We start from the raw sequence: 26,257 nt of genomic DNA on the forward strand, positions 1-26,257 counted from the left end.
TCCAGCAGCTACTAGAAAAAGAGACACTAGGTCTCAAGGAGGCACGGGCCCTTGCTAGCTCCCTGGATGTGGCCTCCCGAAACGCCCGCGCTTACGTACCCGATCGCACGGCAGCCCCTTGGGCAGCGTGGAACACCCCCGCGGCCGACTCTGATGCAACCCCCCATAAGCTTGTGCTGTGCGACGACCAGGCAACCCCGGGGGGCCCCGCTGCTATTTTTGCGGGCAAGCCAAGCACCCCCGCAGCGCTGCCCGGCCCGCTCCACCACCTGGAAAGGGTGCGGCAAAAAGGGCCATTTCGTGGTGGTATGCCAGGCCTGGGCGGTCGCAGCGGTCTCCGGGGGCGAACCGGGCCCCAACTCTCTCCACGAGCCACGTGCGGCCAGCGGGCGCCGCCATCTTGTTCCCCAGGGACTGCGTCCGATGGATGAGTGCCGCCATCTTGCACACCCCCAGCCATGTGCTACCAGTGGGCGCCGCCATCTTGGTTGGAGTCTCAGGACGCCGATTCGGATGACCACACACCGCCCGAGGAAAACCTCCAACTTTTGCCGCGACTTGCCTTGGTGACCCTGGACCAGTCTCGGCCCCGAACGCGACGATGACCGTGCTCATCAATGGGCACAAAACATCCTGCCTGATCGACTCCGGGAGTACAGAGAGCTTCATACACCCCAACACGGTAAGGCGCTGTTCTCTTCACATCCACCCAGTTAACCAGAAAATCTCCCTGGCCTCTGGGTCTCACTCTGTAGAGATCAACGAGTTCTGCATAGCGAACCTCACGGTCCAGGGAGAAAAATTTAAAAATTTCCGCCTCTACGTCCTCCCTCACCTCTGCGCTGCCACACTCCTAGGGATAGACTTCCAATATAACCGCCAAAGTTTAACTTTCAAATTCGGCGGCCCTATACCCCCCCCCCCCCCCTCACTGTCTGCAGCCTCGCAACCTTCAAGGTCGATCCGCCTTCCCTTTTTGCGAACCTCACCCCGGATTGCAAACCCGTCGCCACCAGGAGCATACGGTACAGTGCCCAGGACCGCACTTTCATTAGGTCGGAATTCCAGCGGTATCTGAGGGAAGGTATTATTGAGGCTAGCAACAGTCCCTGGAGAGTTCAAGTAGTGGTTGTAAAGACCGGGGAGAAGCATAGGATGGTCATCGATTATAGTCAGACCATAAACAGGTATACGCAGCTCGACGCGTACCCCCTCCCCCGCATATCTGACTAGGTCAATCAGATTGCACAATACAAGGTCTTTTCCACAGTGGATCTAATATCCGCCTACCACCAGCTCCCCATCCGCCCTAGCGACCGCAAATAGACTGCATTCGAAGCAGATGGGCGGCTCTACCACTTCCTAAGGGTTCCCTTCGGTGTCACAAATGGAGTCTCGGTCTTCCAACGGGAGATGGACCGAATGGTTGACCGGTACGGTTTGCGGGCCACGTTTCCGTACCTCGATAAAGTCACCATCTGTGGCCACGACCAGCAGGACCATGACACCAACCTCCGAAAATTCCTCCATCAAGCAAAAATCCTTAATCTAACCTACAACAAGGACCAATGCATGTTCAGCACCGACTGTCTAGCCATCCTCGGCTACGTAGTGCATGATGGAGTTCTAGGCCTAGATCCCGAACGCATGCGCCCCTCATGGAGTTCCCCCTCCCCCACTGCTCCAAGACCCTGAAACACTGTCTGGGATTTTTTTCATATTATACCCAGTGGGTCCCCAACTATGCGGACAAGGCCCGCCCACTAATTCAATCCACGGTTTTTCCCCCTGTCGGCAGAGGCCCGCCAGGCCTTCAGCCGCATCAAAGCGGACATTGCAAAGGCCACGATGCATGCAATCGATGAATCCCTTCCCTTCCAAGTCGAGAGCGATGGGTCCGACGTAGCTCTGGCGGCGGCCCTCAACCAAGCGGGCAGACCCGTGGTCTTCTTCTCACGCACCCTCCACGCTTCAGAAATCCGTCATTCCTCCGTTGAAAAGGAGGCCCAGGCCAAAGTAGAAGCTGTGCGGCACTGGAGGCATTACCTGGCTGGCAGGAGATTCACTCTCCTCACTGATCAACGGTCGGTTGCTTTCATGTTCGATAATGCACAGCGGGGCAAGATAAAGAACGATAAGATCTTACGGTGGAGGATAGAGCTCTCCACCTACAACTATGAGATCTTGTATCGTCCCGGGAAGCTAAACAAACCGCCTGATGCCTTATCGCAGGCACATGTGCCAACGCACAAGTGGACCGCCTCCGGGCCCTCCACGAGGACCTCTGCCGCCCTCCACAATATCTTTACACTGCTCAGTATCCCCGCCTACATACACAGCGATAGGGGGTCCTCCTTTATGAGCGATGAACTGTGTCAATTCCTGCTCAGCAAGGGCATTGCCTCGAGCAGGACGACCAGTTACAACCCCCGGGGAAACGGACAGGTAGAGAGGGAGAACAGAACAGTCTGGAAGACCAATCTACCGGCCCTACGGTCCAGGAATCTCCCGCTGGCAGGAGGTCCTTCCGGATGCTCTCCACTCCATCTGATCACTGCTGTTACCACGACCAACCAAACATCTCATGAACATCTCGTCTTCCCTAGGAAGTCCTCCTCCGGGACCTCGCTCCCAACCTGGCTGGCAGCTCCTGGACCCATCCTGCTCCGCAAACACATGCGGGCGCACAAGTCGGACCCATTGGTCGAGAGGGTCCACCTCCTTCACGCCAACCCTCAATACGCCTACGTGGCGTACCCCGACAGCCAACAGGATACGGTCTCCCTACGGGACCTGGCGCCCGCTGGATCCCCATCCACACCCCCACCGCCGCCCCCTTCCCTGGTGAATCGGTGCTCCCACCGGTTCTAGGGGTGATGATGCTGCCGAAGAAGCCAAAACCACGCTCCCGGAGTCACGGATGCCCGAGCCGACGCCTGCATCACCGCCGAAACTGCGACGATCGCAGAGGACGACCAGGGCCCCTGACCGACTAATTGCTTCCTTTTGAATGTAAATAAATACTGTAAATAGTTGCGACATGTGACGTGGAAAAACACTGTACTAATGTATACCGAGTACCACCATAACCTCAACCTCTACCATTGTATAACGCGAGACCACCACCTCTGCCGGACTCTTTTTTTAACAGGGTGTGAATGTGGTAGTCGGTATTAGGGGTATTACGGTACCCAGGTTGATGCTGTAAGACCATTAGTGTTGGAGGTACCCGCGACAGCAATATCATTGGTGAATCCTGCCTGCTGGTTCCGCCCAGTAAGGTGGAGTATAAGAGCCTGTGTCTCCCTAGCAGCTGCATTCTGTACCTGCGCTACGGGGGGAAACATCGAGTCCAATAAAGCCTTAATTGTCATCCAATCTCGTTTCTGGAGTTATTGATCGAGCATCAGAGGTTAATTGGAGATAAAGAAGCTGTCAGTTAGAAGTTAGAGTGTTTGTTCGGGTTGCAGCCATAGAGTGAGTGGTCGCACATTTGGTGGCTCCTGCTTGAGGCGCAATTGGTTGGTCCTTGACACCCGTTCACGGGGGATGTTTGCTGGTACAAAGTGCAGGAACAGAGAGAGCTAAGGATTATCCTTCGAATGGGCATGTCTCAGCATTATCAATCAAGGAGTACAACTGTAAAGGGGCTACAGTCAGATCAGAAGCTTCCGCGAAGTGCGACAGAAGATGGCAGAAAGCTCTGTGGTGTTGTTATCTACCCAGTGGTCCACGGAACAGTTGGTGGAGTTTTAACAGCCAAGTTCCGGCAGGAAAGGCAGGACGCCTCAGAGGACCTGGCTATGGTGGCAGACCCAATTCGGGCAGCCATCGAGAGAGTGGAGAAGAGATTGGAGGCACACAATGCATTGCTCCAAAAAGTGGAAGAGACGTTGATGTACCATGAGGACCGGCTGGCCTCGTTAGATACAGAGATTACGCTGGTGGTGGAGGGCCAAAGGAAGCTATGGGAGAAAGTGGACGAGTTGGAGAATCATTGAGGAGGCAGAATCTCCGGATTATGGGGTTGCATGAAGGCACTGTGGGTCTATCGGGATCTAGGTGCGGAGCTGTCAAAGCGTCAGGCTGGGTTCAACAGGTCAAAGCGGTCCTGTTGAAAGATGGAGTGAAGTTTGAGGTGCTGTACCCAGCCCGGTTGTGGCTCACATACCATGGCCAGGTGTTCTACATGCACATGCGAGTAGGTTTATGCAAGACCATGGACTTGGGAATTCTGGACTATGGAAATACCAATGAGGAGAGTGATGGTGCTTTTCAGCCAGGTTGAATGTTGTATCATGTTTGTATCATGTGGGTTATTGGGGTTGTCGCTATAAGTGGGTATGTGGAGGAGCGGGTACGAGAGTTTGGGGGAAGGCAGTTGCATCGAGTGGGATAACCATGCGAGCAGATAGGCTAGTTAACGGGAGTGAAGTGGGGGATAGATCTTTTGTGGAGGGGGGTGTTGGGGGGGGGTGGATTTCTTTCTCTTTGTCTCTGTTAGGGATGGCAGAGCGTGTGCGTTGCTGATGTGGACGGAGTTGGATTGATTTGTTTATTTTTTGTAAATAATATTTTATTAAGGTATTTGAAAATTTTTATAACAGTAACAAAAACAATGACATCAACACGGTAAAATAAACAATACCCCCCACCCCCATCTTCACACACCTCAACCATACAACATCAAGCCACCCCCACCCCCACCCCCCCCCCCCCCCGGGATCTGCTGACATTTTTAATTTTCCCTGAGAAAGTCGACGAACAGCTGGCACCTCTGGGAGAACCCTAACATTGACCCTCTTATGGCAAACTTTATTTTCTCAAGACTGAGAAACCCAGCCATGTTACTAACCCAGGTCTCTACCCTCAGGGGCTTCGAGTCCCTCCACATTAATAAGATCCGTCTCCGGGCTATCAGGGAGGCAAAGGCCAGGACGTCGGCCTCTTTCGCCCCCTGAACTCCCGGATCTTCCGACACTCCAAAGATCGCTACCTCCGGGCTCGGCACCGCCCGTGTTTTAAGCACCGTGGACATTGCCTTAGCAAAACCCTGCCAAAACCCTCTAAGCTTCGGGCATGCCCAAAACATGTGGACATGATTTGCTGGGCTTCCCGCACACCTATCATCTATCCTGAAAAACCTGCTCATCCTACCACTGTCATGTGTACCTGGTGGACTACCTGAAATTATATCAGGCTAAGACTGGCGCATGATGAGGAGGTATTAACCCTGCTTAGGGCCCATAGACCCGCCTCTACCTCTCCGCCTAGCTCGTCCTCCCACTTGCCCTTGAGCTCCTCCACCGGAGTTTCCTCCGCCTCCGAAAGCTCCTGGTAAATATCCGATACCTTCCCCTCTCCCACCCTGGTACTGGAAACTACTCTATCCTGTATCCCCCGTGGCGGCAGCAGCGGAAAGGCCGGCATCTGTTTTCTCAGGAAGTCGCGCACCTGCAAATACCTAAAACCATTCCCTGCTGGCAATTTAAATTTATCCTCCAAAGCTTTCAAGCTGGGAAAGCTCCCATCCTTCTAATTCCTGCCCTCTGCCAACTCCGGAACCCGCCATCTAGCCTACCCGGTACAAACTTGTGGTTGTTATAAATCGGGGTCCAAATCTATGCTCCCTCCACTCTCTTATATCTCCTCCACTGCCCCCAGATCCTCAGAGCCGCCACTACCACCAGACTTGTGGAGTATCGGGCCGGCGAGAACGGCAGAGGTGCCGTTACCAATGCTCCGAGACTGGTGTCTTTACATGACGCCACCTCCATCTGCTCCCATGCCGACCCCTCCCCCACTACCCACTTCCTAAACATGGCTATATTAGTCGCCCAGTAGTAATTGCAGAGGTACGGCAGCACCAACCCACCCTCCCCCAGACTGCGCTCCAGCAACACTTTCTTCACTTGCGGGGTTTTACTCGCCCACACAAAGCCCAAAATAATCTTATTCACCCGCTTGAAAAAGGCCTTAGGGATGAAGATGGGGAGGCACTGAAAGACAAACAGAAATCTGGGGAAGACCGTCATTTTCACGGTCTGTATCCTCCCCACCAGTGATAGCGGGAGCATGTCCCAACTCTTAAAGTCCCCTTCCATTTGTTCTACCAACCGGGATAGGTTTAACTTGTGTAGTACGTCCCATTTCCGGGCCACCTGGACTCCCAGATATCGAAAGCTCTTCCCTACCATTCTAAGCGGCAGCTCTCCCAGTCTCTTCTCCTGCCCTCTTGCCTGGATCGCAAACATCTCGCTTTTCCCCATGTTCAATTTATACCCCGAAAAATTGTGAAATTCCCCCAAGATTCGCATTACTCCCCCATCCCCTCCAACGGGTCCGAAATGTACAAGAGCAGGTCATCTGCGTAGAGCGAGACCCCCCCCAAACCAGCCCTATCCAGTTCCTAGAGGCTCTTAACGCCATGGCCTATTGCTCTATGGCCAGAGCAAACAGTAACGGGGAGAGGGTGCACCCATGCCTCGTCCCTCGGAGTAGTTTAAAATACCCCGACCTCAGCCGGTTCGTACGCACACTCGCTACTGGTGCCTGATAGAGCAACCACACCCAGTCAATAAAGCCCTCATCAAACCCAAATCTTCTCAGCGCCTCCCACAGGTAATTCCACTCCATCCGATCAAAAGCCTTCTCCGCATCCATCGCTACCACCACCTCCGCCTCCTCTCCTTCTGAGGGCATCATAATAACATTTAGAAGCCATCGAACATTGGCATGGAGTTGCCTGCCCTTAACAAATCCCGTCTGGTCTTCCCCTATCACCCCCGGGACACAGTCCTCTATCCTTGTGGCCAGTATCTTAGCCAGCAGTTTGGCATCCACATTCAGTAGAGAAATTGGCCTGTATGACCCGCATTGCTCTGGATCCTTCTCCCATTTCAAGATCGATGAAATCGAGGCCTGCGACATTGTTGATTTCATGGAATGTTCGGCGATTAAATGGGCCGGTTAAGAGGTTGCACATGTTCGCGCATTTGAGGATTCTGAAGGCAGATGTTGTGTTTTTGCAAGAGACCCATTTGAAGGTGGTGGATCAGACGAGGCTGAGGATCAGGCGGGTCAGGCGTTTTATTCAGGACTGGATATGAAGGCGAAGGTGGTGGCAATGCTGGTTAATAAGAGGGTGTCCTTTGTGGTGGGGAGTGGTGGATCCTGGGGGTAGATTTCTGATGGTGAGCGGGAGTTTGGTGCTCGTGAACATTTATGCCCCACATTTGGATGATGTGGAATTTATGAGGCGAGTCCTGGCAAAGATTCCAGGCCTGAACACGCACAGGCTGATCATGGGAGGGGGATTTTTAATAAGGTGCTGGATCCTAGGTTGGACTGGTCATGCCCCAGATCTATGAGGGAGTCGGCAGTGATGAAGGAGCTGTTGAGATTTATGGAGCAAATGGGGGCGGAGGACTCGAGGACGAAAGAATTTTTGTTCTTTTCGCATGTCCACAGGGGGTACCCTCGGACTGATTTTTTTGACTGGACAAGGCACTGCTGGTGGGGGTGGTTGGGACCGGGTATTCGCCGATCATGGCGTCTGGCCATGCATCACACGAGGTGGATTTGCGGGTGGAGTGGGCGAGTTCCCAGAGGCCACAGTGGAGGTTGTATGTGGGGTTATTGGCTGATAAGGAGATGTGAGAAGATAGGGGTGGCTATCCAGAACGATATGGAGCATAACAAGACAGGGGAAGTCTCTGTGGCTACATTGTGGGAGATGTTGAAAGCAGTGGGTATTTATCTTGATTCGGATGCGTATGGTGAGGGCGGAGCAGGCAGGTCGGTTGAGGCTGCTGGAGGTCATTCTGGTGGTGGACCGGAGATACTCGGTGGCACCTGAGGAGGCGCTGCTGAAGGAGGCAGATGCTCCAAATGGAGTTTTAGCTAGTGTCGACGGGGGAGGCAAGGGACAACTGCGCCAGGCCAGGGGGACAGTGTACGAGTATGGGGAGAAGGCGAGGAGGATGCTTTTGCATTCGTTGAGGAGGCAGGCGGCGGCAAGGAAGATTGGGCGGATGGGGGAGAAGAGCTGGTAACGGAGCCGAAGGAGGTAAATGGGGTGTTTGAGGCTTTTTATCGGAAATTGTATACTTTGGAGCCCCAGGCAGGGGATTAGGACATGAGATGGTTTCTGGATGGATTGGAGTTTCCGAGGGCGAATGAGGCGAGGGTGTAGGGGCTGGGACCCCGATTGGACTGGGGAGGTGATGGATTGTGTGGGGGCGATGCAGTCGGGGAAGGCACCAGGTCCGGATGGGGTCCCAGTGGAGTATTATAAGAGGTTTGGGTCAGAGCTGGAGGTGTACAATGAGTCGGGAGGGAGGGACTAGCTTCCTCCCGTGCTGCCTCAGGCGTCTATCTCACTCATTTTAAAGAAAGACAAAGGGCCCAAAATCGTTGGACGCGGAGAAGGCGTGACATGTGGAGTGACCTTATTCGAGGTGCTAGGGCGGTTCATGTTTTGGCAGGGGTTGTCAACTGGGTGATGTTGTTGTATAGGGCTCTGAAGGCGGGTGTGCGGAGCAGTAGTGTCAATTGGGAGTATCTTGGGTTGCACTGAGGGACGAGGCAGGAGTGCCGCTCTCACCTTTGCTCTTTGCCCTAGCGATTGAACCATTGGCAATGGCATTTGGGGCTGATAACCTCTTGTTATATATTGCAAAGCCAGTTGAGAGTTTTGACACGATTATTGGGATCTTGGATGAGTTCAGTCTTTTTTCGGGGTATAAGCTCAATATGGGGAAAAGTGAGATATTCAGAATTGACTCCCAGGGACCAGGGTGAGTTTAAGGTTGCCGTTTTGGTTGGTAGGGGCGAGCTTTCGTTATCTGGGGATACACGTGGCACAGAGCTGGGCCCAGCCGCACAAGTTGAACCAGATGGCAAAGATGCCGGGGTTCCTGGAGTTTTTGTTCGTATTTCAGAATCTGCCGATTTTTGTGCCCAAGTCTTTTTTTAGTAGGATGAGTAAGATGATACTGGGATTCGCGTGGATGGGTAAGGTTCCCTGGACCAGTAGGGTATTTCTGGAAAGGGATAGGCGCGCGATGTGAGGGGGGGGCCGATTTGTAGCAACCACAGGTTTCTTCCGGCAAGACTGGATGCGAGATTTAGAAGTGGAACTGGTTCAGGTACCTGCAGGTGAGGTACTTCTTGAGGAAAGAGGTGGGTTCGTTCCGCAGCTGTCACTTCCAGCGGTACAGGACAAGGATGTCAGAGGATGAATTAGGAAAGGGCAAGGTGTCAGATATATATGGGGAGTTGATGAAGAGGGAGAGCGCCCTGGTGGAGGAAGACCGGCACAATTGGGAGGAAGAGTTGGGTGGGGCGATGCAAGCTGGGGTGTGAGTGAGCTCTGCGGAGGATAAACTCATCCATGTCATGTGCAAGACTGAATCACATACAGTTTAAGGTGGTGCATAGGGCTCATATGACGCGTCTAGGATGAGCCATATTTTTCCAGGGGTGGAAGATAGGTGTGGGTGGTGTGTAGAGAAGGCTTGGAGAAGGGCCTGTTCCTGTGCTGTACTTTTCTTTGTTCTTTGAGTCCGGCGAACCATGTCCACATGTTTTGGGCACGTCTGAGGTTGGAGGAGTTCTGGGAAGTTTGCAAACGTAATGTCATAGATTTTGGGAGTGGAGGTGACGCTGAGTCCATGAGTGGCGATATTTGGGGTGTCGGAGGATCCGGAAGTACAGGTGGGGAGAAAGGCTGTCGTGGTAGCCTTTGCCTCCCTGATAGTCCAGAGGAAGATCTTGCTGTGCTGTGGCGGGACTCGGGCTGCCGAAAGTGGGGGCATGTGTTATGGTCCAGGGTTTAGAGAACACCAAAGTATAACATGGAGTTCACCTGACCTACAACTGTTTATAGATTTTAGTTATGATGGGCACAAGGGCCTACTCTTCAGGTGTTATGCAACAGAGGCCTTGAGCACTTTAAATCAAAAACAAAGTTTATTCTACAAATTCAGTTAACATTTTATAAACACACACAATAAGCATTTTTATCAGCTACGAACATACATACCTCACCCAGCTACAGTACTTTATATTTAACCATTAATAACCTCCTTTTATTGATTCACTCAAGTAACAACAGCCATAAATCAGACAATTCCTTTTTTCACACAACAGGTTTGAATTTTTTATAGAAAACAGGTGTCACTTTTAAATTATCAAGTGATCTGGACACGTTTTAACATATAGAGAGACCAAAATAAACCTTCTTTGGCTGAATGCAGCTCCCAACTGTCTAAAACAAAGTAAAACACAGAGCCACAAACAGTTCCCAGCTCAAAACGAAAGTAAAAGCCAGAACAGCCCAGCTCCACCCACACAATGACATCACTGAAGCTATTTGATAAACACACATTTTTTAAAGGGACATTCCCATGACACATGGGTGAGCGACTTGGCAGAGTTCATCCATCTAGAAAAAATTGTTCGCCATTAGAGGGGGAGAGGAGAGGTTCTCCACAAGGTGGAGGCTGTTCATTGACTTCTTTAACACATCAGCGGGGGTGGCGGTTCTTTTTGTTTTGTTTGGGTTTTGGGGGAGGGCTGGGCGTAAAAAGAGGGAGTGGAGAGGACGGTACGGGGGAATAGGGTTAATTGTGTATGATTTACTGTTGCTGTTTGCTCGTTTCTGTTCTGTGTATTTTGATGATATCGCCAATAAAATATTTAAAACATTGTTCATACAGTAATTTGATACTCTGTTAATAATAAAGTTTGTTTTAATATACCGTATCCCTATTTTTACGGGGAATCACTTCTGGAGCGAAGTATCCTTTCCTCACAGTTTTACAAATGAAAAGAAAATGTTGAATTCTGGTCCAGGATCGTAATAAGACACGGTAGGCTGAAGATTTCCTTTGCAAACCAGGAAACCCAAGGGCACTTCGCAGGAAACAGTCCTAGTCCATCTGAGCCAAAAAAGTTCAAAGAAACTAAACAGTCTAAAGCCTACATTGATCTTTTATGGCTAGTCGGTTCCGCCCACTGCTGGATTTCAGACAGCATGGGATGCAATCATGCTATGACCATTGCATCCTAAATAGGTTTCCAGTTGCATTTTAGTCAAGGGGCTTGTTATAATCCCCACAAAGATTATCATAGAATTTACAGTGCAGAAGGAGGCCATTCGGCCCATCAAGTCTGCACCAGCTCTTGGAAAGAGCACCCTACCCAAGGTCAACACCGCCACCCTATCCCCATAACCCAGTAACCCCACCCAACACTAAAGATGACCAGATTGATCTCCCTGTGGGGTTCGTGGAGTACGAGTTCCCTTGCTGAGGGGGGGGGTGGCCCAACAGCGGGGTCGGTAATTCCCTAAGAGAAAAGCCAGCTCAGGAAGGAGCTGGCATCTCAGGATGGTCCCAGCTTGCACTTGGACTATTACTTTGTTATTGTATTTCCTAGCATGAGTAGGAAATAAACTATTTTTGACTTTCTTTTTTGGGACTCCTCATTGGAGACAATAGACCTCAATCAAAGCTGTTGATATCATGGTGGCCGGAACTGCAGAGCATCAAAATAAAAGCAAATTATTGTGGATGCTGGAATCTGAAACCAAAGACAAAATGTTGGAAAATCTCAGGTCTGGCAGCATCTGTCGGGTGAGAAAAGAGATTTTCCAGCATTTTCTCTCTCCACAGTATAAATATTTCCCACTTTCTCTGCCTTATCGCTTTTACAAAGGGTCATCCAGACTCAATATGCTAGCTCTTTTCTCTCCCTACAGATGCTGTCAGACCTGCTGAGATTTTCCACCATTTTCTCTTTGGTTGCAGATCGTCAAAGCTTGGGTTTAAATTTTCAAGGTTTTAACCCTTTCCCAAACATTTCTGCCTGTCAGAAGGGGACAGAACCGGTTAAAATCCAGTCCTATTTTTACCTCTCAGAGTTAACCCAAGCTTCTGTGCCTCAAGAGAAATTTTAATTTCTGTGTCAGCATTTTATCAAACTAACTCAAATAGTAAGCTTCAGTTCTACCCTTCATTTGATTCTTTAGATATACTGACCGGAAAGCGATACCTTCATCATCTTTTAAGATACCATAATCTACACAGATCGTGCGACGGAGATCTGACACTAAAGGGACTTTTGTTGGACCAAGTCCTCCTTGCTTTCTTGGGGTGTTGATCCTATGAAGTACAACAAAATTAGCTTGAACTTGAATTCAGTACTAAAATTGAATCTAACAAGCACATAGCATTTATGTACAATAAAGTGAGGTCAATTTGGTAAATTGAAAAAATACAATAAAATAATCCTGTCTGATAATTTTATCATCCACTTCACTGCATTTGCTTTGGTTGTTTAAATTATATTACAATAGCTCAGGTAACATAAGAAGTCTCTACGGTCACCATTTTGAGGGTCTGCTACTGGTATGGGGCCTTAGTAGTACATTGAAATGTTGCCTAGATTAGGGGTCTCAACCTTTTGACAATAATCTCATAAAGCATAGGATCAGAAGTAGGCCATTCAGCCTATTGAGTCTCTTCCGCCATTCAATGATATTATGGCTGATCTGCTATAATCCTTAACTCTACTTTCCCACTTTATGCCCATAACCCTTGATTGATTCCCTTACTGATCAAAAATCTGTCCATTTTAGCCTTGAACATGCTGAACAATCCAGCCCCTATAGCTCTCTGCGTTAAAGAATTCCGCAGATTCACTACCCTCTAAGAGAAGAAATTGCTCCTCATCTCTGGTCTTAAGTAGGCGATTCCTTACTCTGAGATTATGCCCTCTGGTTCTAGACTCTCCCACAAGAGGAAACATCCTCTCAGCATCTACTCTGTCAAGCCTCCTGAGTATCCTTTATGTCTCAATAAAGTTACTTCTTATTCTTCTAAACTCCAATGCGTACAGGCCCAACCTACTTCACCTCTTCTCATAAGAATATCCCTCCATACCCGGGATCAATCTAGTGAACTTTCCATGGACTGCGTCCAATGCTAGTATATTTTTCCTTAGATAAGGGAACCAAATCTTCACAATATTCCAGGTGTGGTCTAACTAGTACCTTGTATAGCTTTAGCAGGACATCCTATTTTGATATTCCATTCCCTAGAAATAAAGGCCAACATTCCATTTGCCTTCCTAATTATATGAACTTGCATGCTAGCTTTTTGTGATTTATGCATGAGGACCCCCAATCCCTCTGCAGTCTTTCTCCATTTAAATAACATTCAGCTCTCTTATTCTTCCTATACAAAGTGCACAACTTTTCATTTTTGTACATTATATTCCATCTGCCAAGTTTTGCCCACTCATCTTAACCTGATCCCTCTTTAAACTCTTTTGCTCATTATTTGCCTCCCTATCTATTTTTGTGTCATCCACAAATTTGGCAATGGTACATTCACTTCCCTCGTCTAAGTCATTAATATATATTGTAAATAATTATGGCCCCAGCACGGGTTCCTGTGGCACTCCACTAGTTTAACGGTTGCCATCCTGAAAATGTCTAATTCTTCTATCAATTAGCCAACCCTCCAGCCAAGCTCATGAGGTAAAGGTAAGGTAAAGCTGCCATTGTCCCAGATGACCATGCTTTATTCTTTGAGAGGAGAGAACAGACTGGTGGTGATTTGACCTAAGGATCACCACACCTCAGGCAAGGGGCAAGGTTGAGAAGATGGGACCTTCATGAATAACATGCTTATATACTACCCGCAACACTATGGGCTCTTATCTTACTAAGTAACCTTTTGTGTGGTACCTTATCAAAAACTTTTTGGGAAATCCAAGGAGATTAAATCTACTGGTTCCTTTCATCTATCCTGCTCATTACCATATCAAAGAATTCAAATAAATTTGTTAGGCATGATTTTCCTTTCATGAAGCCATGCTGACCCTGTTTGATTATATTATGCATTTCTAAAATGCTCTCCTTTATTATTTTCCCAATGGCAGAGTTTATGCTAACTGACCTATAGTTATTTGCCTCCCTCCTTTTTTAAACAAAGGCAGTTTTCCAATCCTCTGGGACTTTTCCAGAATTTAAGGATTTTTGGAAGATTACTACCTGGGCATCCACGATCTCTGAAGCTTCCTCCTTTTAAATATCCTTGGATGCAACTCATCAGGTCCTAGGGACTTGTTGGTCTTTAGCCCCACTAGTTTCTTTCCCTCGCACTTTTTCTCTAGCGATTATTATTGTATTTATTTCCTCAACCCCCCGGGCCCTTGATTATTTACTTTTGAAATGTAATTAAGTAATTTTCACGATGTAGACTGACACAAAGTATTTATTTAACTCTTCTATCTTTCCTAGTTCTCCAATATTATTTCCCCAGTCTCATTCTCGAGAAGGCCTATGTTCACTTTGGCCTCTCTCTTCCTCTTTATGTTTAACGAAGATATAATGTCCATTTTTATATTACTTGCTAGTTTATCTACTTCCTCTTTATTTTTTGTGGTCATCTTTTGTTGTTTTTTAAAATTTTCCAATCCACTTTCGGTTTAATACTATCCTTCACTTCCTTGCTTAACCATGGTTGCTTTATCCTCTTCCTGGAATCCTTCTTCCTCACTGGGATATATCTATGTTGTGAGTCAGGAATTATTCTCAGAAAAGTCTGCCATTGCTGATCAACTTTCTTTCCTGCTAAACTCCTTTTCCAGTTCACTCCAGTCAACTCTGCCCTCATTTCTTTCTAATTACCCATATTTAAGTGTAGCACAGTTGTTCTGACTCAAGTTCTCACTCTCAAATTGAATGCTAAATTTACCATGTTCTGTTTATGACATGTTGTTATAAAAACTCCATGAACTCCTACAACATAAGATAAATATTTTTTTCTGCATAAGTGTGTAATTAAACAAATATATTTATATTTGTTTTACTTATTTAACATGAAACATGTTGCTGAGTGGTTCCTGTCCCGTGGTTAAAAACCAACAGTAAATTCATGCACAAGGTCCCACAACAGATAGTAATCAGATGGATTCTACTGCATAATGTATATCTAAACTCCAGACACACTTCAAAATATAAAATGACATATTTTATATTTTCATGGATATCCAGATCTTGCGTGTGTATACCCAGGGGCTCAGACCAGAAACCGAACTGAACTAGCCATATGAATACAGAGTATTAAAAGCAAAATTATGCAGATGCTGGAAATCAGAAATGAAAATAGAAAATGCTGGAAAATTCAGATCTAACAACATTATCGAAAGAGAAACAGAGATAATATTTCCAGTCCATATGGCTCTTCATTAGAGCTAAAAAGGAGAAATCTGTTGAATGTTACAATGTTTAAGAGGGGTAGAGCAAAACATGTCAGTGATAAGTGGGAGCTAAGAGAGATTTGAAAAAAATATTAAGGGCACAAGACAAAGAGTGTTAAGGGTAGTGCTAAAGGCTAAAGAAGGTGGACTTCCGGTTGCGGCTATGCAGAGCTAAGTCGCACGTTCGGCAGCTCCCGCTTGGAACGGACTTTTGGGCTCTTTTCAGGGCCCCCAATGGCATTTTTTCGACATTTCCCGGTGTGGGAAGAAGACTGCAACATTCCCCCGACAGTGTATAGCTTGGACCAGGAGTGGGGCGACTAAAAAAGTGGTGGTGAAGCCAAAGAAAGTGCGAGGGAAGAAGAGCAAGATGGCGGCGGGCAAGGACCTGGCAGCGTGGATACAGTGGGCGCAGGAGCAGCAGGACGTTATCCAGCGCTGCTTCAGGGAGCTCAAAGCGGAACTGCTGGAGCCGATGAAGGCTTCTATTGATAAGCTGCTGGAGACACAGACGGCCCAGGGGGTGGCGATCCGCGAGGTCCAACAAAAGATCTCAGATGAGGACGGAATCTTGGGCCTAGCGGTAAAGGTGGGGGCACACGAGGCGCTCCACAAGAAATGGCAGGAACGGTTCGAGGAGATGTAGAATTGGTCAAGGCGGAAGAGTCTGCGGATCCTGGGCCTCCCGGAGGGGCTGGAGGGGTCGGACGTGGGGGGCCTATGTGGTCACCATGTTAAACTCGCTGATGGGAGCGGGGTCCTTCCAGGGGCCCCTGGAGCTGGAAGGGGCCTATAGAGTGCTGGCGAGGAGGCCCAAGGCTAACGAGCCGCCGCGGGCGGTGCTGGTGCGGTTTCATCAGTTCGCTGATCGGGAGTGCGTACTCAGGTGGGCCAAGAAAGAGAGAAACAGCAGGTGGGAGAACGCGGAGGTTCGAATATATCAGGACTGGAGTGCAGAGGTTGCGAAGAAGAGGGCCGGGTACAACCGGGCGAAGGCGGTGCTGCACAGGAAGGGGGTAAAGTTTGGCATGCTGCAGCAGGCGCATCTGTGGGTCACCTACAAGGACACGCACCATTATTTTGAGTCCCCGGAGGAGGCGTGGACCTTTGTTCAGGCCGAGAAGCTGGACACAAACTGAGGGTCGGGATGGGGGTCGGGCGTGGGGATGGTCGGGGATTGTTGTTGTTATATTTTGAGGTGGGGTTCTTTGTTCTTGTTTCTTTTTGGTTCGGTGTGGGTGGTTAGGGTGGGTGGGCACTGTTTTGGTTGGGACTGTCGGGTGGGCCCTTGGAGTGGGGCAAGTAAACGGAGTAGGGGGTGGCTGGCCGGGAGGGGGGATGGGGCCCCGCGGGAGAAGGTGAGGCCCAAGTCGGGGGTGAGGGGACTGGGCCTGTAAAAGGAGCTGCACCAGAGGAGGCGGGGCCAGAAGGGTGGAAAGCGCGGGCTTTTTCCCGCGCTGAAGGCTGTAGAGGGCGGGACCGGAGCGGGGAAGCGTGGGTTTTGTCCCGCGCTTGGGATGGAAGCGGGTGGCGGAGAGCCTGCTGGTGGGTAATGGAGGGGGAGGGGAAGTCCCACAATGGGAGGAGTCGAAGGAGAGGCGGGAGTGGCCGGGGTCAGCAGGAGTCAGCTGACTGAGGGGCTGTTTAGCACAGGGTTAAATCGCTGGCTTTGAAAGCAGACCAAGGCAGGACAGCAGCACGGTTCAATTCCCGTACCAGCCTCCCCGAACAGACGCCGGAATGTGGCGACTAGGGGCTTTTCACAGTAAGTTCATTGAAGCCTACTTGTGACAATAAGCGATTTTCATTTTCATTTCACTTGCGGGAGTGCAATGGGGGGAGCAATGCAGCTAGGAGGGGTCCTAGCTGGGGGGTGGGGGAGGGGCGGGGGGGGGGACCGGGTTGCTGCTGGTATGGTCAAGGGGGAGCTGGAGCGAGTAGAGGGGGTTGGGACGGGGGTCTGCCACTGTGGGGCGCGGGCGCGTGGCTGGCCAAGGATGGGTTATGACTAGTCGGCGGGTGGTCCCCTGATCCGGCTGATAACTTGGAACGTAAGGGGACTGAACGGGCTGGTTAAGCGGGCCCGGGTGTCCACGCACCTGAAGGGCTGAAGGCGGATATGGTCATGCTCCAGGAGACACACCTGAAGGTGGCAGACCAGGTAAGATTGAGAAAGGGGTGGGTAGGTCAGGTGTTTCATTCGGGGCTGGATGCCAAAAATCGGGGGGTGGCGATCTTGGTGGGAAAGAGGGTGTCGTTCGAGGTGTCGAGCATTGTGACAGACAATGGCGGCAGGTACGTATTGGTAAGTGGTAAGCTGCAAGGGGAGAGGGTGATGCTGGTCAACGTGTACGCCCCGGACTGGGACGATGCGGGTTTTATCTGGCGCATGTTGGGTCGGATCCTGGACTTGGAAGTGGGGGGCCTGATAATGCGGGGGGGACTTTAACACGGTGTTGGATCCGACACTGGATCGCTCCAGGTCTAGGATGGATAGGAGGCCAGCGGCGGCCAAAGTCCTGAGGCGGTTTATGGACCAGATGGGAGGGGTGGACCCTTGGAGATTTGCAAGGCCGGGGGCGAGGGAATTTTCATTCTTCTCGCACGTTCATAAGGCCTATTCCCGGATCAACTTTTTTGTCATGAGCAGGGCGCTGATTGCGAGAGTAGAGGATACAGAGTACTCAGCGATAGCCATTTCGGATCACGCCCTGCATTGGGTAGACCTAGAGCTGGGGGAGGAGAGGGACCAGCGCCCGTTGTGGCGCTTGGAGGTGGGGCAGTTGGCGGACGAGGAGGTGAGCGAGCGGGTCCGAGGAAGCATAGAGAGATACCTGGAGGCCAACGATAACGGGGAGGTCCGAGTGGGGATGATCTGGGTGGCGCTGAAGGCGGTGGTTAGGGGAGAGCTGATCTCCATTGGGGCCCACAAGGAGAGGAGAGAGCAGAGGGAGAGGGAGAGGCTGGTGGGGGAAATGGTGAGGGTAGACAGGAGGTGCCGGAGGAGGGACTGTTGAGGGAGAGGCGTAGCCTCCAGGCCTTATTCGACCTGTTGACCATCAGGAAGGCGGAGGCTCAGTGGAGGAAGGCCCAGGGGGCGATTTATTAATATGGGGAAAAGGCAAGTCGGATGCTGGCGCATCAGCTTCGGAAGCGGGACACAGCTAGGGAGATCGGGGGAGTTAAGGACAGGGGAGGGAGCGTGGTGCGGAGTGGGGTTGGCATCAATGGGGTCTTCAGGGACTTTTATGAGGAACTGTATCGGACCGCGCCCCCACTGGAGGAGGGAGGGATGGGCCACTTTCTGGACTAATTCAGGTTCCCGAGGGTGGAGGAGGGACTGGTGGCGGGATTATGGGCCCCGATTGGGCTGGAGAAGCTGGCCAAAGGGATAGGGAGCATGCAGGCGGGGAAGGCACGGGGCCGGTCGAATTTTACAAAAAATATGTGGACCTGTTGGGCCCGTTGCTGCCAACCCCACTCCGCACCACACTCCCTCCCCTATCCTTAACTCCCCCGATGAGGCAAGGGAGGGGGGGGCTTTGCCCCCGACGATGTCCCGGGCACTGATCTCCTTGATCCTGAAGCAGGACAAGGATCCCCTGCAGTGTGGGTGTTACAGGCCGATTTTGTTGTTAAATGTAGATGCCAAGGTGCTGGCGAAGGACTTAGCCACGAGAATTGAAGATTGGGTGCCGCAGGTCATCCACGAAGACCAGACGGGGTTCGTGAAGGGGAGGCAGTTGAACGCGAATGTGTGGAGGCTCCTGAACGTTATGATGCCGGCGAGGGAGGGGCAGGCGGAGATAGTGGTGGCGATGGACGCTGAGAAGGCCTTTGATGGGGTAGAGTGGGGGTACTTGTGGGAGGTGCTGAAGAGGTTCGGGTTTGGGGAGGGGTTCGTCAGGTGGGTTAGGCTGTTGTACGAGGTCCCGATGGCGAGTGTGGCCACGAACAAGAGGTCTAAGTACTTTTGGTTGCATCGAGGGACAAGGCAGGGGTGCCCCCTGTCCCTCCTGCTCTTCGCACTGGCGATTGAACCCCTGGCTATGGCACTGAGGGAGTCGAGTAACTGGAGGGTCTGGTGCGGGGGGGGGGGGGAGGGATAGGGTGTCGCTCTATGCGGACGACTTGTTGCTATATGTGGCGGACCCGGTGGGGGGAATGTCGGAGGTAATGAGGATCCTCAGGGAGTTCGGGGATTTCTCAGGGTACAAGCTCAACATGGGGAAGAGCGAGATGTTCGTGGTTCACCCAGGGGACCAGGAGAGGGGGATTGGCAAGCTCCCACTAAAAAGGGCGGAGAGGAGCTTCAGGTATTTGGGGGTCCAGGTGGCCAGGAGCTGGGGGGCCCTGCACAGTCTGAATTTCACGAGGCTGGTGGAGCAAATGGAGGAGGAGTTTAAGAGGTGGGACGCGTTGCCGCTGTCCCTGGCGGGTAGGATGCAGTCAGTCAAGTTGACAGTGCTCCCAAGGTTTTTGTTCCTGTTCCAGTGCCTCCCCATTCTTATCCCGAAGGTCTTCTTTAGGCTGTTCAACAGGAGCATAACGGGGTTTGTGTGGGCACTAGGGACGAGGTTGAGAAGGGTGTTCTTGGAGCGGAGTAGGGATGGGGGGGGGGGGGGGGGCTGGCGCTGCCCAACCTCTGTGGGTACTACTGGGCCGCCAATGCGGCGCAAGTGAGTGATGGAGGGGGAGGGGGCGGCATGGAAGGGGCTGGAGACGGCGTCTTGTGAGGGTAAGAGTCTGGAGGCGCTGGCAACGGCGCCGCTGCCGCTCCCTCCAGTGAGGTATACCACGAGCCCGGTGGTAGCGGCTACCCTCAAAATCTGGGAGGAATGGAGGCGGCACAGGGGGGAAGTGGGGGCCTCAGTGTGGACCCCGATACGAGGGAACCACCGGTTTGTCCCAGGGAGAATAGATGGAGGGTTTATGGGGTGGCACAGGGCAGGGATAAGAAGGTTGGGGGACCTGTTTGTGGATGGGAAGTTCGCGAGCCTGGGTGAGCTGGAGGAGAAGTACGGGCTCCCCCCGGGAAACACCTTTAGGTATCTACAGGTAAGGGCGCTTGCCAAGTGGCAAGTGGTGGAATTCCCGCTGCTGCCGCTACGCACGGTACAGGACAGGTTGCTCTCGGGGGTGTGGGTTGGAGAGGGGATGATCTCGGCAACATACCAGGTGATGTAGGAGGAGGAGGAGGCCTCGGTGGAGGAGCTGAAAGGTAGTTGGGAGGAGGAGTTGGGGGAGGAGATCGAGGAGGGGACGTGGGCAGATGCCCTTGGGAGTGTGAACTCTTCCTCTTCGGTGCGAGGCTCAGCCTCATACAGTTTAAGGCGCTGCACAGGGCACACATGACCGGGACAAGGATGAGCCGTTTTTTTGGGGGTGAGGACAGGTGTGCTAGGTGCTCAGGGAGCCCAGCAAATCACACCCATATGTTCTGAGCATGCCCAGCGCTGGAGGAATTTTGGAAGGGCGTAGCGAGGACGGTGTCGAGGGTGGTAGGATCCAGGGTCAAACCGGGCTGGGGGCTCGCAATATTTGGGGTTGCAGGGGAGCCGGGAGTGCAGGAGGCGAAAGAGGCCGGTATTCTGGCCTTTGCGTCCCTGGTAGCCCGGCGAAGGATTCTTCTTCAGTGGAAGGATGTGAGGCCCCCAAGCGTGGAATCCTGGATCAACGATATGGCGGGGTTTATTAAATTGGAGAGGGTGAAATTTGCCTTAAGGGGATCGGTGCAAGGGTTTTTCAGGCGGTGCCAACCGTTCTCAGACTTCCTGGCAGAACTGTAGACAATGGTCAGCAGCAACCCGGGAGGGAGGGGGGGGATTCTATTTTATTTTTGTTTGTCTATACTGGGGGATCTGAGGGGGTGTATATATTTGCTATGTTTGCTATGTGTTTCGGCGGGTGTTAATCTATTATTTATGAATAGGGGGGAGGGGGGCACGGGGTTGTTTTGTTTTGTTTTGTATTTAATTCTATTGGGGTCCTTTTACATTTTGTTGTTGATATTTTGTGAAAACTTTAATAAAAATTATTATTATTTTTTTTAAAAATACTAAAGAAGGTACTGATAGTGGTATAAAGGTAAGATAACAAAATGTATTTATAGCAGAACAAGGGTCGGCCCTCTGTGAAAGCAAAACTTAAGAACAAGTGACATATGGCCCTGTCGGTAGGAGGGATCATTGGGACAAACAATTTGGATGAAAAAGGGCAGTCAAGGGTTCATGGCTTGACATTATTTAACTCAATGTTAGAAACATAGAAAATAGGAGTCGGAGTAGGTCATTTGACCCTTCGAATCTGCTCCTCCATTCAATATGATCATGGCTGATCCTCTAACTCAACGCCACACTTCCACTCTCCCCATAACTCTTGATGCCTTTAGAGTCTAGAAATCTATTTCCTTCTTAAATAAATTCAGTAATTTAGCCTCCACAGCCTTCTGTGATAGAGAATTCCACAGGTTCACTACCCTGAGTCAAGATGTTTTTTTTCATCTCAGTCCTAAATAGCCTACCCCATATTCTAAGACTGCGACTTCTTGTTCTAAACCCCACCCCCGGCAGTAGAACACCCAAATTGCAAATCGCCCCCTTAAAAAAAACACCACAAACGGCCAGGGGCGGAGGGGAGTCAGCCGGTGATTACCCCCTTACAAACTTATAACACCCCAAAGGAAAAATCCCCCCCCCCCACCCCCACCCTCCGGCAACACACAACAGCCATATCATCCAACCTTTGCAGATACAGCTCCTCTATCTCACATCAACTCTCAGTTCTCCCCTAGTTTATGGTCCCTTATAAAGTCATTGGCCTCTTCTGGCGTTTCAAAAAAAAAACTCGTGGCTTTCAAATTTGACCCTTCGGTACAACACCGCCTTGGTCCTGTTGAAACCAGCATGCCTCTTCACTAGCTCCGCACCAATGTCCTGGTATATTTGGAGACGATTCTCCTTTCATTCAGTCTCGCTTCTCCCTGGCCCATCATTGGATCTTCTCCTCTTCCACAACCGTACAATCACTGCCCACTGCTGTTCCCCCGGTCTCAGCTTCTGCCTTGAAGATCTGTGGGCCCTGTCCACCTCCGATGCATTGTCCAGCACAATCTCCTCCACCAACCCAGCCAGCATCCTCGATACATATTTTGAGGCACTCGTTCCTTCCACACCCTCTGACAGACCAACAATTCGCAGGTTCTGCCACATGGACCAGTTCTGTTCCTCGACCTTCACTCTCAGCGACTTGCATAGATCCCCCAGGATCCCCAACTCCGTCTCCAGGGGCACAATCCGATCTCTCTGGTTGGACATCACCTTCTCCACCTCGCGCATCGTTGCTCCTTGTGCCTCAAGGCACTTCTCCACATGGTCCATCGATCCTCGCAGAGGTGCTACTACTCCCTCAAAGGCCTCCGACCAGTCGTCATGCAACACCTTCCTTTTCTGGTGAAATTCGTCTTTGATGAAGGCCATCAACTGCTCCATCTGCGGCTTTCCCACTGGCGATGACTTCCCGTCTGCCATTCTCGCAATTGTTGCTGCACCACAGGTCCCCTCCAATTTCTTAGCCAAGCCTTTAACTGTTTTTTATCCGGTCTGGTAGCCAGTAGATATGCCAATCTTGTGAAGAACCTCTCCCTCTACACCTTCTACACCACCTTCCTGTCGGAGCTACCCCACTAACGGGTATGAAGTGCACAAACCAACGTCTTCGAGTCAGAGCTGCCCTGTGTTGACCTCTCACTCCACAGCCACCACCGGAAGTCACAACAGCTTCATCCTTGGCCGCTCTCAGATACCCAACATACTTGAAGAAACACAACGGCTACAGGGGTGGCTCCTTGGAGACAAGGGAGACATCAGATGTGGCTGATGACACCTGTGCAGAGACCAGAGTGCAGCAGGCACCCAATATAATGAAGCTCATGCTGCTACTCGCACTTCGGTGGAGCAGACCATCGAGATGCTGAAGATAAGGTTCCGGTGGCTTGACTGGTCATAGTGAGCCCTCCAATATAGCCCCAGAGGGTGTCGTGCATCATGGTTTTGTTTTACAACTTCCTGGCGCTTCAACGGGGCGAGGAATTGGCTGAGAAGGAGATGGATGAGTGGCACATCTCCTCTGATGAAGAGGATGTTGAGGTGGGAAAGGAGGAGGAAGCTCTGGAGGGAACAAAGAAAGGTCAGCAGGCTGGAGCGATGGCCTTAATGGACAGGAGAGCTCAGTCGTGCTGATAACTTCCTGCTGAAAACTTCCCGCTTTATGGATGATCAGGATTAGTGTCACTAAGAAGGATCCCATCATGGTGATGTCTCTTCCCTTCTGGCTGCTGGCAGCGCACACCCTAACTGCTATGGCTCATGTCATGAGAAGAGAGAGGTTGTCCATATTTCCTTCATTACAAGAGCCTGATGATGACTTGAAGTTGGGACAGAGCATTGTTCTTCCAAGAACTACTGTGAATGTCTGACTCCTAACTGGCTGAAGGCAGCACTCAATTACCAGTGACCAGGGTGATATTGTGAGGACAGACTCATCTTTCCAGATGTAGATTTTTTTCCAGTTAGAAGTGCCCGAGGATCAGTGTCACTGGTGCCAGAGACACAGTTCTCACAAGAGTTTAACCGCTGGGTTCCATGTGCTGAGATTTGACTTTCCCATTTGATTTGACTGGATTGAGTGATGGGCCTGACCATTGTGGGGGGGCTCCTCATTACCAGGGAGACACTGGCATGACTGTGTCCTGTCACTGTGAGGAAACAACAGCTAATGAGCTGGCAGCCTTGCAGCAAGGAGATGAAGGAGGCTCTGAATGTAAGAATCCAGCATTTCAGTGTTAGATGAACGGTTGCCTCAGCGGTACTTTATGGAGAAACCTAATGAGAGCAGGGAGCCATAAATATATTGGAAAAAGTGAGGTTTAATACACTGAGAGAGATTATTGATGGCTTATCTAAGTGCTTGCTATCTACAAGTGCCTAACAACATCCATGTCCACGGCGACTTTAACCTTTGCAACCCTGCCACTACATCTTGGTGTCTCCCCAGGAGCCACAGCAGAGGTGGAGGCAGCCTACTGGCTGCCAAGCCCTGATGTCTGAGATAACCGGGGCCAGGATCCTCTGGAGGATCAACACCTGGAGTGCCCAGTCTGCATTTGGGGTGCCGCTTTATGGTGGTGCTACCCTCCTCGGCCTGTGGGGCTGGAGCTGATTCAGTTACAGGAAATGGGGAGTCGGATGGGCTGGACACCCCCAGAGACTCCTGGGTGGAAGGCCCAGGCTATGCACCAGCTTCACCTCCTCCCTATGGGTGCTTCAGGGCCCCCGATTACCTCCTTGGGATACAACGGCAGCTGGAATGAAGTCGAGAAGTCCCGCCATCCTCTGCCACTGGCAACTGTAGATGCCTACAAGTGCCTGTACCATGTCGTTCATTCCCTGAGCCATAGCATGCACATCCTGCAGCATGGTATTAATGCCCTACACTGTGGCATGCACATCTTGCGCCATGGAGTTCAGGCCCTCAACCAGTGCAGAGTTGAAGTCCTTTCCCAAGGTCTCCACTGCAGCCGCCACTCTCGTAGTGTTGTCCTGGCTGCTCTGAAGTGTCGGCATGATGTCCTTGGACAGAAGGCATTGGGACTCCTCCAGTAGGTCTTTCAGTCCGAGGAGTGAGGCTGACATTTTTTCTTGATGTTCCCAATTTTGCCTTTGGAGTCAGCTTGTTCTACAAGAGAACAGCTGGGGAGCGTGTAAGCAGGCCACGTGATAGGTCAGATGGTAAGGATGCTTGCCATATGTGGTTGGTGAGTGAGTGTTGGGAGGAGATGAGGAGACGAGTCGTAAGGAAGATGAGGAAATGTGTGGGAGAGCGAACAGTGGTGTCCCTTGTGGTGGCAGTGAATGAGCTTTCTGGGGATACGTGATGGGTGTGTGAGTGGGTGACCTGACAATGATGAGATCATTCATCCTCTCTGACACTGGATACATGTCACATCGGTGAAGGAGCTGCCACTTACTAGCGTTGCCACCACCTCCTGTGCAGGGTTGGTGACCTTGTTGAAGGCTATGGTACCTCTCTTCCACAGCAACCAGTATTCTGGTGAGGCCTCCGTCTGAGAATCCTGGGGCAGACTTCTTGCAGCCATTCTGCTCAGTGGTGTTAACTCCGTGAAAATAAATTTCCTTCAAGTACCTAAAAATATGGCAGGAAAGCCTGCCAGCTCCACTGGCGGAATACACTCTGCATTTCCTACCTGCATTGGCACTTTGCCAATAAATGGGAACATTCCGCCTATCTTATCACCAGAGTCCTGCACAAAATGTAGCATAACATCCCTGCTTTTATACTCAATTGCGCTGGCATTAAAAGCCAACATTCCATATGCTTTCCCAATCTCTTGCTGCACATGCATACCAACGTCTTGTGATTCATGTACCAGAACACCCAGGTCCCTCTGTATCGTAGAATTCTAAGTCTGTCTCCATTCAAATAATATACTGCTTTTCTATTCTTCTCGCCATAGTGGACAAATTCACATTTCCCCACATTAGGGGAGGTGGTGGGGTAGTGTTATTATCACTGGAGTAGTAAACCAGAAACCCAGGGTAATGCTCCGCAGATGGTAAAATTTGAATTCAATGAAAATCTGGAATTAAACGTCTAATGATGAACATAAAACCATTGCCGATTGTTGTAAAAACCCACCTGGTTCACAAATGTCCTTTAGGGAAGGACATCTGCCATCCCTACCTGGTCTAGCCTACACGTGACTCCAGACCCACAGCAATGTGGTTGACTCTTAACTGCCCCCTCAAGGGCAATTAGGGATGGGCACTAAATGCTGGCCCAGCCAGCGATTCCCACGTTCCATGGAATAAAAAAAATATTCCATCTACCAAATTATTGCTCACTTATTAAACCTATTTGTAGACTCTTTTATGGTCTCTTCACAACTTACCTTCCTACCCATTTT

The 26,257-nt window shown here is 50.7% G+C and overlaps 1 protein-coding gene across 2 annotated transcripts in view; it reads right to left on the minus strand.

The window, feature by feature from the left end:
• The window catches only part of LOC140426265 (peroxiredoxin-1-like), a 155,301-nt gene that overhangs the window by 50,858 nt on the left and 78,186 nt on the right, over positions 1-26,257 (minus strand). For both annotated transcript variants that reach the window (XM_072510807.1, XM_072510808.1), the window contains exon 4: positions 12,045-12,167. In XM_072510807.1, coding sequence (XP_072366908.1) covers positions 12,045-12,167 — 123 coding nt within the window. The remainder of the gene's footprint in view (positions 1-12,044; positions 12,168-26,257) is intronic.

Source organism: Scyliorhinus torazame, chromosome 7 (assembly GCF_047496885.1).
Source record: "Scyliorhinus torazame isolate Kashiwa2021f chromosome 7, sScyTor2.1, whole genome shotgun sequence".
NCBI lineage: Eukaryota > Metazoa > Chordata > Chondrichthyes > Carcharhiniformes > Scyliorhinidae > Scyliorhinus > Scyliorhinus torazame.